The 15,476-nt window shown below is 39.0% G+C and overlaps 1 protein-coding gene across 4 annotated transcripts in view; it reads right to left on the bottom strand.

The window, feature by feature from the left end:
• Positions 1–15,476, bottom strand: part of RNF145 (ring finger protein 145) — a 46,229-nt gene that overhangs the window by 25,582 nt on the left and 5,171 nt on the right. For 2 of the 4 annotated variants that reach the window (XM_005523624.3, XM_088063718.1), the window contains exons 2-3: positions 11,224–11,437; positions 2,452–2,560 (exon numbers count right to left, since the gene is read on the bottom strand). In XM_005523624.3, coding sequence (XP_005523681.2) covers positions 2,452–2,560; positions 11,224–11,407 — 293 coding nt within the window. In that variant the 5' untranslated portion in view covers positions 11,408–11,437. Of the gene's footprint in view, positions 1–2,451; positions 2,561–2,658; positions 2,761–11,223; positions 11,438–15,476 lie in introns of those variants that run through there. The other 2 variants (XM_088063721.1, XM_088063720.1) reach the window with 2 other exon arrangements.

The raw sequence follows: 15,476 nt of genomic DNA, 5'->3' as shown, positions 1-15,476 counted from the left end.
ATTTCATTAAATTGGATTTTGGGTTTTTAAAGCTGACTTCTTTTTTTTCCATAAACAGATGGTATGTTATTTCCACCCAAACTGCCAGGTTAGCATGCTACATACAAATGTAGCATCTTCTGGGATCCTCCACGTATTCACAAATATTACCTAAACCATCTTTACACATTAATGTAATTCTCAGCTCTGCAGGCAAGAAAACAAACATTTTAAAAATTAAGTGACTTGTCAAGGTCACATAAACCTGGAAGTCTGAAGTCAGAGTTTAACCATAAAGCTCAGATGATCTTATTCCCAGACTTGCAGATGAACTGCAAGCTATTTCTGGGATGGAAAAAAATCACTGAAAGCTGAAGTCTTTCAACAGCTCAGAATTTCCAGGACACTGCAGAGTCACAAGTGCCAGATGATTCTGGTCTTGTTCTATAATTTGCACTAACCAAACTGGCCTCAATATAAGACCTCTTCACTGGTCTTAAATAGCATCCCAACTGGTAGTGCATGCAAGCAAGTCTCTGGAAGTTTTCAGCTCTGAGCAGAATTACTAACAAAAAACACTGAAAAACAGTTTGCACGTGTGACTACTGTATGTCTTGTTATGATCAGGCTGCTAAACAGAAACATAAGTTGGAACTGGATAGCTTTGGCAATAAGAGGAATGGCTCTGCCAACAGATATGTCTGTCACATTTTACTATTTGCAGTATGAAAACTAATGGCATTCAAAAATTCTTTTATAAGGCTAATTCAAGTGTCACTCCCCACATAGGAGTCCCTGATTGTTTGAAGGCTTCAGCTGAGAGCCTCTTGCACTGTGCTTCCTTCCAAACCAAATCAGCCTTATGCCTAGGGGATGGGTAAGCTCACTCAGAAGTGTCAGCAGCCTCATCTGCCTTGCAAAACACCCTGGGAATACTGCTGGACTATTTGAATCCATGACATCTTTTAATTAAATATATTTTTTGTGCTAGTTGATGCAAGATTTAATTAAAGTCTTTATTAACTCACTCCAGAAGCACCAAATAGAGAAAGCTTAGTAGGAACACAGGGAACAGTCCAAGCAGTAGTTACTAAACGTGTTATAATAAAGCCTATTAAGTCTCAAACCTCAAAAAGCAACAGAAGTCAGAATTCCTATTACAGAGAAATACAAACAAGGTATTAAAAGCAAACACAGTGCTATCCCTTAATGTATCAACCAAATACATAACATCTCCCTTTCTTCTAAAAAAATGTAAAGACCTGAAGTGGCATAAGCACCCCCAGCTGTAAATGTTCTGGACCAAGCCCTGTGTCTGATGGGTATTTGTTACTAGATTTATTATTTCAACACTTAAATAATGTTTAGGTTGCTTTTTCTAATAAATAAGCTTTTAACCCTATAAGAAACACCCACAAACTCCTTCTATAACAACTCAGGACTCCCCTGAGAATGACAAATAAACCTTTTTTTCCTTCCTACTGAGGCAATAAGAGGCTATAACTTCTCTCTTGTACACTCATCCTTTTCAGGAAATCACTAACTGCAACTCTGACAGCCACAACAGTGACATGTCAAATCATCACAAAACCTTCATTAACACTCCTGAACTGCAACACATCAAGAAAGACATTTCAGCAAACGCTCTGGAACAACAATTTTGATGTGGAAATAACAAACCTATCACTTCCATTAAATCAATTGAAATCACATTTTTAAATGTGTCCCATCATCAGGCACCAGAATAAGTCAGGCTCAAATCCATATTTTCAAAACTTCCCATGCAAAGCCTTTAATGTGATGGCAGTGTCTTTGGTTCCAATTAAACATCATGTCACTATGAAAGTTTATACTGGCTTTCAACAGATTTAGCTGGGGCCAAACAAAGATGGTTGATTTTGTCTTGTTTGACTCAGAACTCTCCAGCCTCCCGCTCTGCTTTAGATCCAAATCTAAATCTTTAGATCCAAACCACCTGGTTCCACTGTAAATTCAAATTTGTGTGATACGTTTTAAGAATAAATTCCACTACTACTTTGCTTTTACTGGATTCCAGACCTCTATTTGCTCTCTCTCCTGAGGTGCCAGGAAACTAAAAGTAACATCCTGTCTGCTGTGTAAAACACCCCAGTGCTGAAAGCATTTTAGCTGAGCCACTGAGTAACTTAGCTCACTGCATCAGAGGCCACATTTAGTCTTGTGGTAAGTACTTTCTCTCCTTAGATTGGTGGGCATTACACTCCCCAAACAAGTAGCTCAAAATTCCTGGTGCATTTTCAATGACTTCAAAGAACTACTTGAATGCATATTTAATTCTGTAAATTTTTCCAAAGACGAAGAACTGCAAGATATATTTAGGTGTCTGACATAGAAAAAAAACCTCCACAAAATCATTTATAGAAAATATTAACAAAATAACTTATTTTTCTAATTCCCAAACCAAGGAAAAAAAAATAATCCATTTATTCTTACCTGGAAATTTGGTGCCCAGCATAAAGCAGCAGTGCAGTCAAGAAGTACAGGTAAAGCTGAACCAGGTGTTGCCTTGGTAAAGTTAGGAGCACAACACTTAAGATGTAACCTATAACAAAAAGCAGAAGTTGATATTTAAAAAAAATATTATCAAACACCAAATTAAAATAATACTTAGCATGTTCACAATTTAAGATGAGGACACACAGGCTTTACTCCATATTAGTCATATTAAAGCCCATTCCAGCTATCAGGGTTGCATAAATCAAGGACAAGACCTGACACAGCTTAGGATTTGTAGCTTTTTATCCCAGCAGTTCCTGCACTTCTCATTAGCATTTGGTGAGGCTGTTGAAAATGACCCAATGCAGATCCAGCTTTATTCTTTAAGACCACAGCCTGGCTGCTCAGCAGCCTCTCCAACAAGCAGAACACCTTGATCCTTATTTTCATAAGGATCTCACTCAGAGACCCAAATAAAGCAGTACTTTGAAGTCCACTCCATAACTGGGTGGCATGTTCATATTCCTCCTTTCCAGACAGGCTGTGGGTCAAAAGCCCAGCCCATGGTACCCTTACAAATGTTTATTTCCAAGCTCTCTCTCCATCACTGCAGTGCACTTGTTCTCTTTCTGAAGGTCAGCTCAAGTGCCTGGCACTGAAATCCATTTAGGAAAACAACCCAGCAACAGCCAACAACTCCCCTGAAGCTAAGAACAGAACGCTAGAGAAGAACATATCCTGACCCTCACAACCACACCAGTCATGTCACATTTAAAGTTTCCTACATTTATTCAGCAACATCAGGCACAGTCTTTTTAGCTGAGTTAATTTGTATTTTGAGCTTTTAAAATATATTTAACAATGCAACTCTAGATTAAGGACTCAGAAGCAGTGGCACAACCAGTTACTATAAAACAGCTGGGGAACACAGCATGTTCCAATATTTGAAAAAGATACTATTTCAGAGTCAGTATTTATGAAGTATTTCAAGGCTGCTTAGTATCTGCCACGTTCAATAAGCCACCTCTGTAAAATTCTATCAACAGTTTGGTCTTCAAAGAGGTATCTTGCAAGATGCTCCTAGATAAGGCAACAGATCCACAGGATGCCAAGCAGAGCGAGATCAATTCAGGTAAGACAGATGACAGGATCAATGACAGACAGACAAAGCCTATTTACTTACCTCTTTTAAATACCAGTATATCATTTATGTATTTAACATTAAAGATAATTTTTCAATCATCTTCATGAAGTGGATGTGACAAGTTGCACATTTGTCTCAGGATGTGCTTTTTAAAAAGCTGAAATAATTGGTAGTTTATTTTATTAAAATCAAGTGTCATACAAGTCACTAATTCTGTACAATATCACTTTGACCAGAGGGCTGGAGCACCTCTCCTGTGAGGACAGGCTGGGGGAGTTGGGGCTGTTCAGCCTGGAGAACAGAATCATTTTTATTCTGAGTTTTTTAAAAGAGGCCTGAAACACCTCTATCAGTTTCCTTCTAGCAACTGCTTTATACAGAATAAATGCTTCTATTACAGCACATGAGATGTTCTACACCATCAGTTTTCTTCACAAATACCTGCATTTTCTGTAATTGCTGTTCTCTGTTCACCACCTTCCTTCTACCACACAAATGACAAGAGCAGGAACTCCTCAGTCTCCATGAAGACATTTTACTACCTTGCACCACAGCACAGCCTCATGAGCCAGCCCCAGAGCCCTCAAACCATCTGCAGACATTCCTATACCTCATCTCTGCTGCATTCACTCCTTTCCCTGGATTCCTTTGAGAGAGACGATTCTCCCTGAGGAACAACCCACAACCATTTATCAACCATTTCTCATTCCAGCACGTGAGTCAAATCTCTAAACCTTTCCTTCTCACTGTAGCCTGTGACTCACCTTCAGGTGGAGAACGAAATGGAGTTTATAATGCAGTCTTTTATTCTTCTATTACTCTATAAATAGTTTTAGAATACCTGTTTACTGTATCTGTGTTTAAGCTCTGTCATCTTTACCTTATTCTAGCACAAGAAAGTCTGCTCCTTGGCCATGTGATGATGTACCTGAGCAATGGTAGGATCATTTCTGTAAAAGTAACATGTTTTATAGGGTAGTAACAAAGACATGAGACATGGAAGGATTTTAGATATCACTGAAGTTCATTCTTCTCTACGTGATCACAACTTTAATCAAAATACTTAGGATCCTTCAGGATACAATGAAGGAGTGGGAAAAAAAAATAAAAGGCTAAATTAAAAGATGAAGAAAGTACTGTCACAGTGTCTTCTAACCAGCAGGCTTCCACACTGCACAGATGCTCAGATCTGTGCAGGGAAGCAGCACAAGACAGCCAAGGTTACTGCAGAAGCTTCAGCAATGAACTCCACTGCTCAGGAGTCTGGGCTGGAATATAAATGTTCACTTTGAAGCAGCCATTTGGTTTAATTGTTAGACTTTGAAGAGGGGGAGAGCAACAGACATTTAAAGTAGTTCCCATTCAATCTTATTTACAATTTCCTCTTGTGACTTGGTAAGAGGGAGATTTCAGCATACTTCATGCTGCAATATTTGCATTTTTGCTGCAGAGGCCCTATTCCCAAAGTGGTACCAACCTTATTTTTATCAACAAAGCTTCTGCCAAAAACAAAAAGCGCCAAATAATTCTTTACCAACACATCTGATTGCAGAAGAAAAGGAAGACAAGCTCAAATTCAGACATACTTGCAATAATATTCTATTCCCTTTGTTGTTCTGCAGACAAATGAAGTAATTAGTGTATGGTGTAAATAATATTCCACTTAAAAAAACAAAAGGACCAGGAAATTAAATTTCTCACAGTAGCTCTCTCATCTAAATCATATTCTGTTTTCATTTGCACCTCCTTTGCCAGAAGAAAACACGATGTTGAGAACATATATCCTTTGGAGAGAGTCCCCACAAACAAGGACTTGCAGTTTGAGAAACAGTCATCTTACTGGGTAACTTTTGAGCAGGAGTTAACAATAACTAACACTCACCTCCATCCAAATGGAGTTTTGGAGCTCTGTGTCAGCAGTGAGCAACCCCCTCCCTTGATTTAGGCTGTGCTACTTTTGCTCTTGGGACTTGGTGCATTGTCCCTTTTGACTCACTAAGTAAAAGTGAATTTGAAAGTAAAGTACATTTCTGTATAATGCAAGCAGGCTCAGGGAAGCCAAATTCCTGCCCCAGTAAAGGAATGGTTCTAACACACACTAAAAAACAAGTAAACAAGATAAAGAAAAGACAGAATAATCTTCCCTGAATACAGAGTGCCCTAGTGCCACAACACCAAGAAAGAGACTTGCACCTTTATGCTTCCAGCATTACAGAAGATGCATTCTGTCAACCTTAAAAATACACAAATCCCCCACTCAGCTCCTATTCAGGAGCACAAAGAAGCAGAGAACTTCTACTGCCTCTCTTGCAAGATGGTACAGATTTAGGCTCCACTGGAGAAAATAAAGTGTGAAAATCATCCTAAGCAGAAAAGCAAAGTTAAACTCTGCTAGACAAGAACACGAGTATTAACCAGTTCATGACCTCATTTACAGCCTGTTGATTCAACTCACTGAAAACCTCTGGCTGTGCAATGCTCATTGTTCAGTGAGCAGCAGCTCACAGACTGCCTTTCAGCAACCTCTCTCCATTTCTGCACCACCAAGGTGTTCCCAGCTTCTCTCACCAGAATTACCTCTTTGCCGACTCAAGTGTCTGAGGTTTATTGACTGCACACAATGGAGGCTTCTGGAACATGATCAAAGTCGCAACTCATCCTCTTTATGGAGCACTTTAGTGCTCATTTGCATGATTACAGATCCCTTGTGTCCATTTCATATTATCACTCACAGTTTCCTGCACATTTAGTCTAAAAATGAGAGCTCTGCACATCAAAGAGTTCATAACATTTCTTAATAAGGCCACACCAACTCTTGGAGTGCCAGAAAGTAGGAGCACAATTGCTTGGATTCTACCAGGAATTTCATTTAGGAGGCCCTACTTTTCCATTTTCCCATATCCTGTGAGGGTAAAGGATCCATGATTTGCAAGGCAACTTGCTGGGAAGCAGCAAGTCATGAGCCACAGACTCCATCCCAACACCCAGCTCTCCTGCCTCAAAGAGGGATCAGTGCACTCCGAGTTACTCACTGCACTTCAGCCAAATCCTTGCCTGTCCTCATTTCAGTTTATTCAGACCTATATCTGGCCACAACATGCAAGTACCAACAGAACATGGCATGTTACTGAAAGCCTGCATTTGAGATGGCAGAAGTACTACGGAAACAGCTGGCACCTTTATTTTCAGTGTGTTTAATTCTCAGGATAACCAATCACCAGACTGGTTACACTGCTGTTTAAACAGATTTAATATATTGTCAATGTCTCAAGAGTGGATGACTTAAAATATACACTTTTATATACCTGTTCTCCAGAAAATGCAGGAAAATTAGTTCAAAACTGAGAAAACACACATCTGAAGATACTTGCGCACAAGGAAATTGGTATTTATTCAGTCATGGCTCAGAACAACTGTAAACACAGATCAGAAATCCTGTTATCAATATCTGCACATCTCGGTGAAAATAATCCCAACAAAACTATTCATTACTGGGGCACTGCCATCAACAGCTGTTTCTTCAATTTTTAAATGCTTAACAGATTGTGTACTCTAAGTATAAATAATCCAAAAAACTGAGTTCTTTACAGAGATTTGCAGTATTGTCTGAACAAATAAAATGGACTTTTGATTCTAGTTCTGCCATATGATTCAGAGGCTCTTTATAAATCACTAAGACAAGCTGCAATGCTGTCATGAGACTGCTACTCAGAATCAAAAATTTTAATCATCTCCTTTCAAAAAGGCTGCTAGTGGCTCCTTTTTAAAAAATAAAATTTAAAAAAAAAGAAAAGTAGTGATATGGGTTGCCAAAAAAGAGACAACAGCTTTATACAGAAAAATTACCTGCAAGTATCCGTATACTGAGAATGCTGCTTAGAAAAAGCCTGCAACACTTAGGGAGCAGTAGAGGAACCTTCAGTCTTGAGTCAGAAAACAAAAAAGGTGTGCTGGATTTTGAGCACAGCATGCTCTCTACCTCCTTCTGTGTCCTACCAACTGCAGCATACACTGCATTTTATCCAAAAAGAGAATGAGAAGACGTAACAAGTAATTATTTTAAGAAATAAAGACCAAGTCCATGTCATCAAATTGCACTCGATTAAAATTAGCTACAGTTTAAAATTAAATAGTAACACTCAGAAAATAGTTCTACTACCCATTTATCTAAGTGCTGCTGGCAGGAGAGAGACAGAAGACATGCAGCAGCAAAGCCAGAGATGCTGATTCTAAGCAGGACCTCATCTTTGTATGCATTTACACGTTTAAGTCATGCATCCTCTTCTTGCAATTTTAGGCAATTTGTTTCTGTAATGCACCAACTCATTTCTTCTCACACTGAAGCTTCACTTGGCATTTCTTACAGTGTTTGTACCACAGTAGAGTATCTTTCCCCTTAAAAGGCAACACAAAAAAAAGAAATCTAAATAAAAGATCTTCTTGTAAAGCACAAGAGCTTAAACAAAAGAGGGCAGACCAAAGGGTGCAATCAGCACACAAGGGCAGGAAATCCAGCAGGTTTCTCCTCCCTCGAGCCCTCCTCATAAAAGCAGCATTCATAACAAGCAGCTCACACCTGGCAAATGATGTGACCAAGAGACTGAAGTATTAACCACAGCAGTTCAAGAAACTGTCATTACAAACAGGGTTGTGAAAGATGACACACCTTCTGCCTATTCCAAATATCTAAATACTTTCCTTCTTTTTCCCCTCCAAGATTTTCTTTTTATTTTTTGTAACGACAAAGAATACAGTTTAAGATAGAAAACCACTCTATTTTTCCTCTTCAGTACGAAAACCCTGTATTTAGTGCAATTCTGTGCCTCACTCATGACAGTGACTTAAATTCCAAGCCTGACTCAGATTATAGGTTAAGCTCATGAGTCTTTCCATCTAGCTCAAAGTATTTACCAGTTAGCACAAACACCATTGCTTTGCCCTTCTTCAAAGGAGGAAATTATGTGGTTTCAACTGTTTTCCACCTTCTTCACCAAAATAACACAAAAAGAAGTGTCTGTTTTCTCACAGCAACTCTACAGTGCAGAAGAAAATGGAAAAGTCTGGCAGTAAGTGCTAATCTACCCTACACAGAGGTTTCACCAATTCTGACCAGAAATTTATCTCTGCTGTTTGCACTGCTCTGTGCATATTTAGTTAAATTTCATGCAGGTGAATTTGTGGTTGAGTGGTTATCAGGACTGAGTATTTTCCTTTGCTCAAAGAGATAAGAGCTGTTTCATGGAAAGATATCAAAAGGAAAAGTTGTTTCAAATAACAAAGTGCATTTTAGAAGCTTTTATTATAGTCCCAGTACTGCTAACTGGAAAGGGAATCACAGGGGAACACACATCATTTCACTTGCTACATTTAAACAGGAAAGGCACTCCTGGTAACCCCCAGTTCTGAGCAAATTTCCAATTCTATCTCCTTATTTCCAGGAAAAGGTTCACTATATAAAGATTGGTAGAGTTTATTAATTTTTAGGGCTCTCTAATCAAATTGTTCCTTGAGCATCTGCCCGAGATAGATGCACCCAATTTCCTCAGCTGCTGGAAGCACTTATATAGCACTATAAATAGCACTACAAGATACTGGCTTGTAGAAAAATTCAGTGATTGTTTGATATTGCAAAGCTGCCACTGCATTTGCTGATAGTGTTTCCTAACTGCAAATATGAAGAGAGGATTTTTTTTTTATAAATAAAGCAGATTAGCATGTTGAAACACATCCATGGTGAATTGTTTAAATTATATGCTGGCAGTGAATTTCCCCCAATGTATCTTCAAAGAAGCTTAATTCTCCAAACTGGTGGAAAAGTACTTTGTTTTCCCTACAAATCCAATTTATATATTTTGATACATCATCTTAATTAATGTCATATTCTAAAGTAATGCAAGTAAATCTATATAAAATGTCATGCAGGCATGTAAATTGATTTAGCCCAGCTTCACCCTGACACAACTTAAAAAAACCCCAACAACCAAGGAAATGAAACACAACCTTATTTGAAAAGTACTAGGAAAGTTTTGTCACTAAAAATTTTCTGAAAATCTCTTAAAACGAGCACCATGCTTCACAATTTAGACTCTCTTACACAGCAACCACCAGTTGGAGAAATAAAAGTGCATCCATTCAATGTCATAAAAGCAAGAAGTAAAAAACTGTTGAGTGACTGTGCACCAGCACAAAAGCACCCCTTGCACAAGGAGCACAAAGTCAGATTCCACTGGTTTAGTACCAAAATAGCAACCAGGTGAGAAATTCTTTGGTAACAATACCCACTCCCTCTGTAGTGTTTTTTACTGGTGCATCTCAGCATACTTTAACAAGGACAAGATTATCAAATACCTATAAAGAATGGCTTTGTCACAGCTGGAAATTACCCACTGCCATCTTGAAAACCTACTGCCCAACTGTTAGTTCTCCATTAGAACCTGATCTGATAAAGTTACTCCTAAAAGCTTTGTGTGTGCACACAAATGCAGGAGAAAGCCAGCTGTAGGTACAGGCCACCATGGTCCTGTGTCACATTCAGCAGCTCCAAACATGTCCTCGCCCACAGACAAAGGAAAAGGGAACTGTGACAACAATGTTTTGTACTGCAAGTACCCTGTCATCCCAGCATGAGTATAGTGGAGTCATAGCAAAGAAAACTGCACACATTTCTAGTGCAGTAAATGATTTCCAGACAACAGACATTAAAAAAGCAAGGGAAGCCTCATGCCAACACTTAATGCAGACAGGATTAAAGTCAGGACATGCTCATTCAAAAGCCCACAGTTTTCTAAGTGCTTAAGTGTGTTTCCTTTAGCTGACTGCAGTGCATCTTTATCTTCCAAAACCATCTACAAGGAAGAAGCACTCCAGAGTGGTTAAATTATATGCTAGCCCTTTATCTCCAAGCCAGGCAGTGCTCAGGCAGATGCTCACCAGAGATCAACCTCAACAGCCCGAATCCAATCCCTAATTTACCCCATGTACAGATGAATCACATTCTCACCTGGAGAGCAGGTCCCAGAACACCAATCCTTTCATCTCCTTAAAACAGACATCTGGCATTCCAGAGCTAGACTTGCAGGCCAAGGTTCACACCTCAGCTGAGTTAGTAATTTTGTCCATTTATCTGCAACACCAGGACTGGTTACCTGCTCGAATCCACTCAGCACAGAGTTGGTTCATAAGGGTGTAAACTGAAGAGCTAAATCTGTGCAGCAGAGAAAATTAAACTTCTAGTGCTGTGGTTAGTCCAAATCAGGCTACCTTTTCCCTAACCTCTGTTTAATGTTAAGTTTCTATACTTCTCTGCACAGCATTTCACAGCAGCTTCCTCATCAGTCAGAGACAGGCCAAAGTCACTGTGCTCTTCTTTCAGGATATCAATTGTGTTTCCAAACACCAGGTTTACTTGTAAAGGGTAAATAACAACAATCAGTAAAAGCCCTGGGCAGGATTTCTTCGCTGCTAACATAAACTGTCCCTTAGGCAGACCTGTAATGAATGCATTGTCATGTTATTCTTTGTAATCAATACATTAACATGCTATTACTAAATTCTTAAGATTCTTGTAGCAAGCCAAAAGGTATTTAGTAAGTATACTATTTTCTCTTGAATAGATCTATACTTACCCACATAATGCATATTAAGGGCCAAGTACTTGTACTGGAAGAGAGGGTTGTTGTGCAGGCTACTTCTTTGGATCTGCTGGAAGAATGAGCTGACATCCCATCTGTACAAGACATCCAACAGCATGATGCTGGGGACCCTTAGGGCCACGTTTAATACTGCCTCCAACTTCTCCTTTGCAGCCATTATCTTCCCTTTCTGTGAATTGGCAGCAGACTGTAAATAGCACAAGAGAGAGAAGAGTAATCAGATCAATCCCACTGTACAAACAGCCATTAGCTTTTGTGATCGTATGAATGGGGCTTCCTGTGTGGCCACAAACGACTGAATGAATCAACTGAGTTAAATTCAAATCCAGACAGGACAGCTTCTATTTTGCCTATATAAAGGTCAATTTGCTAGCAGTTTTTTTCCATGGTGACACTGTAAAATGGGGGGAGGGCAGGTTAATGGCATGAAAATGGTCCAAGGGTGTGCACCGTTCTTATGTTCTTATTTACACTCATTTAGCATCTGAGATCTCAGCCAAAAGACCCCAGTGTAGTAGGTACTCCATAAACATTTACATGATCAGCATTAGAATGTAATACTCTGTATGCTTTAGAAACCAAACACCAACAAAATTCAGACATTACATCCATCTAGCTTAGCACTATTTCTATGTCTCTCAAATTAAATAATCACCAATTAAGGTGATTTTAAATATTCAGGATTCACTTCCTCAATTTTCAAATACCTAAGCTTTAAAAAATCATTTACAGCCTTCATTAACCTCTACAAATTTATCTATTTATAAAATTTGAGGGCTGCGTGTTTTGAAGATTGTGACCAATAATTCAACTATTCTACTCATTTCTATGTAATTCACCACAAGGAATCATACAAACAAAAGAACATATCCTCACTCCTAAATACTAGAAGATAATTTCATTTTGGAATTTGCCATCAGGCAAGATAATTGATGCATAACAATAAAGGGCACTTTTTTTTGAAACAGCTGGTCCACAACAGCATCTCAAAAGTCACCAACAGAATCATTTTAAAGAGCAAAAGGATCAGTTTGACATTCTATCAGCTAAGACTCACAGTTGTTCTTAATTGAAATGTGCTGGTTTTACCATCCACCACCTGCCCATCCCTTGAACACAATTCACTGCAGGCTGCATTAGAGAAGTGCAGTTGAAATTGGGGACAGTTGATCCAGTAAGTTTTTATCCAGAAGAAGGCACTCAAAGTAAAATCACCTACAGCACAATCAGCCCCCCAATGAGGTCAGATTTAAGAAAAGGCTCCCAATCCCAGTTATTAGGGAGACGATTGAAAAGGACTGCACCCTGAGCAAAGGAATTGAAAAACCTGCACTTGAACTGCACTTTATTTTAAATAAAGGTTTACAAGACTTTATTCATATTGTCCTTGTGTAAGTTATAGAAGTTTTTCAACTGTGCAACTTCTGTACCTCAAGCCAATACAGAAGTCTGGCATGAAATGAAACCATGCAAATATATATTAAGAAAAAAACCCATCCCATATAACCAAAAAAACCCAACACCTCTCACTTACACACAAGCCTCATGTGAGGTTTCATTTGTGTTGCCATGGCCTAGATGACACTACAAACTGTTCATGTCACACCTTCAGCCACGCTCACACTTCTCGAGCCACGATGACATAAAATTAATTCAGCTCAAGAAGTCAGGAGATATCATAACTGAGATGTGCCTCAATAAACCACAGGTTGCAGGGCTGTTGCTTGCCATTGTCTAGCCCACAGTCTGATTTTTCAAGTTATGTAAATGCTGGCACTTTTTTACAGAGCTCTTGCAACAGATCTGCAAACCCAAGGGGAGCACATCCTTCCCCTCGCACAGGAAGTGCCATCCAACCACATCAGGCACTCCGCACAACACCAGCATTTCACAGAGCTGCCCAATACAAATTAAAAGTTCAGCCAGAAGATTACAAATATTTAGAATGAACAACCAAAACTACCACCCAAGCAGCTACTAGAGAATCAGAGCATTCAGCATTTTGTGTGAATAAAAGGCTGAGTTTAAAGGGATGGTATTGTACAAACAGAAGTTGGGAGTTACACAGATTGTATGCAAAGAGTTACAAAACTGCAGGCTTAAATAAGTCATATCAAAATGTTTTTAATGTCCCAGAATTTTCAAAAATCTGTGGGTTTGTCAAGTTCATAAATTTAATCAAAACTCTGAAATTAGGCTGCCTCCTGGTTTTTTACTAGGTTCCTTTTCCAAGTAGATCAGGACATAGGGATAGGGATGAGCAGAGACTGACAGGTTTTCATTCTGTCATAAAAATACCCACGTCAAGTGACAACAAGTGTCTGATATCAAATTACATTCTCAAAACTGTCAAACCTTTTTCAGCCATCAACAACAACCAAACACGTATGACAAGAAGGTAACTTTCACTTGAGCTTTCAGTTTCCTTAATTACTTCAAAAAGAGAATTATGTGAACAACTTCTTTTAATACTGAAAGTTAACTTGAGGGTCAGCACATCCAAATTAAGCTGAAAAATTCTACCTCCCAAACCCATATTTGAGACAGAGCAAAATAAAAAGTGCAGCATTTAGATTATCTAGGAGAATAATTAAATTTCCAATGCTGCTAAAACAAAAGCAACGCAAACTTTGAAAACTGCATCATGTTGCAACGGAAGTGCTGTGAGGAGCAGCCACTGCAACTCCACACCATCTTCTGTCCCTGACTGACAAAAATACTAATAAGAAACCCTTTAAAATTAACTGCACTAGAAATGCGGATGTGTTAAATAAAGCCTCAGTTGTAATGGTTGCCAAGTTCTAACAGAACGAAATAGAGGCAAGCGAAGTCCATTGCTCTAAGCTCATTATATTGTAAAGAGCTCTCACAATACATTATTTTGATTGGTGTAAAAACAAACAAAAAAACAACCACAACATTAAACCTCTAAAACCTTTAGATAAATGATGATGACAGGAGTTGCAGGATGCTCAGGCGTTAGAAAAAAAATAGGTCACTTGTCCTACAAAGCCAAAACGTGGACTGGGGAGCCACTTGTTTGTGTTTTGAAATTTTTTTTCCCATGATTTCAAACATCCCTCTGTTCCAAATAAGAGTAAGAAAAGGAACAGTCTCAGTAAGACTGTCACAGTTTAACCCCTGCTGGGAGGTAATATCACACAGCCACTTGCTCACCATCACCCCTCCTAGTAGGATGGAGAAGAGAACTGAAAAAAAAAAGGTAAAAACCTTGGATTGAGATAAGAACACTTTAATAAACAAAATAAAATACCGATGATGATAACTGTGGTGAAAGGTAGATAACAACAAAAAAAACCAAAACCCTAGAACACTGAAAGAGAGGACTAAAACCCAAGAGAAACCAGTGACATAGTGCAGTTGCTCACCACCCACTCAGTGATGCCCATCCAGTCTCTGAGCAGCAGTCGGTGTCTCCCAGCCAATTCCCCCCTGTTTATACACTGGGCATGAGGTTCTGTGGTGTGGAATATCCCTTTGCCCAGTTCCCCCAGCTCCCTGTGCACCTGCTCACTGCCAGAGCACAGAAACTGAAAAGTCCTTGATTAGAGTAAGCACTGCTTGGCACCAGCTAAACCATTGGTGTGCCACCAGCATTACTCTCGTACTCAACCCAAAACAGCACTGCACCAGCTAGTAAAATTAGCCCAATTCCAGCAAAAGCCAAGACCAAAAACTTCAGATTTCACATCTAAAGCTGTGCTATTTGGCCAAACTACCTTTTAAAAAATTCCCATTATAACTGATTGTTCATGGAACATAGATTGTTCATTTTTGTTTTACAACGGTTATGTTTCAAAAATTTCTCCCTCCCCTGGCACATCCATTTTGTCAAAAGCATATTCCTGGTTAGTCTTAAAGAAAGCAGCAGAGTTGGCAAAAATCAATTGAAAAAAACAACAACAAAAAAAAAAAAAAAAAAAACTCCTTCAAGTTTGTCCCAGTCATTCCATCAGCAAAACAGACCATCTTGAGTGTGATCACACAGCACGTACCCTCTCAAAGATAACACACATTTTCCCTTTCACAGAATTTTCTTTCTGAAGTTTTGGCACAACATAAAATTTTGCCATTTCAGCTGAAGCTGTGAATTCTGCCACTTAAACCAGTGTAACTGTTGCTTATGCACCAACATAAATATAAATCTATCACATCACAGACAGGAAATATGCCCTGGTAAAGCAGAACAAGGGGCAGCAAAAATC

The sequence above is a fragment of the Pseudopodoces humilis genome, chromosome 17 (assembly GCF_049639895.1).
Source record: "Pseudopodoces humilis isolate 2021_Gansu_Grassland_sample_001 chromosome 17, ASM4963989v1, whole genome shotgun sequence".
In the NCBI taxonomy this organism is placed as follows: Eukaryota; Metazoa; Chordata; class Aves; order Passeriformes; family Paridae; genus Pseudopodoces; species Pseudopodoces humilis.
Note: the sequence above shows the minus strand (reverse complement) of the source record. Positions and strands in the feature narration are given on the sequence as shown.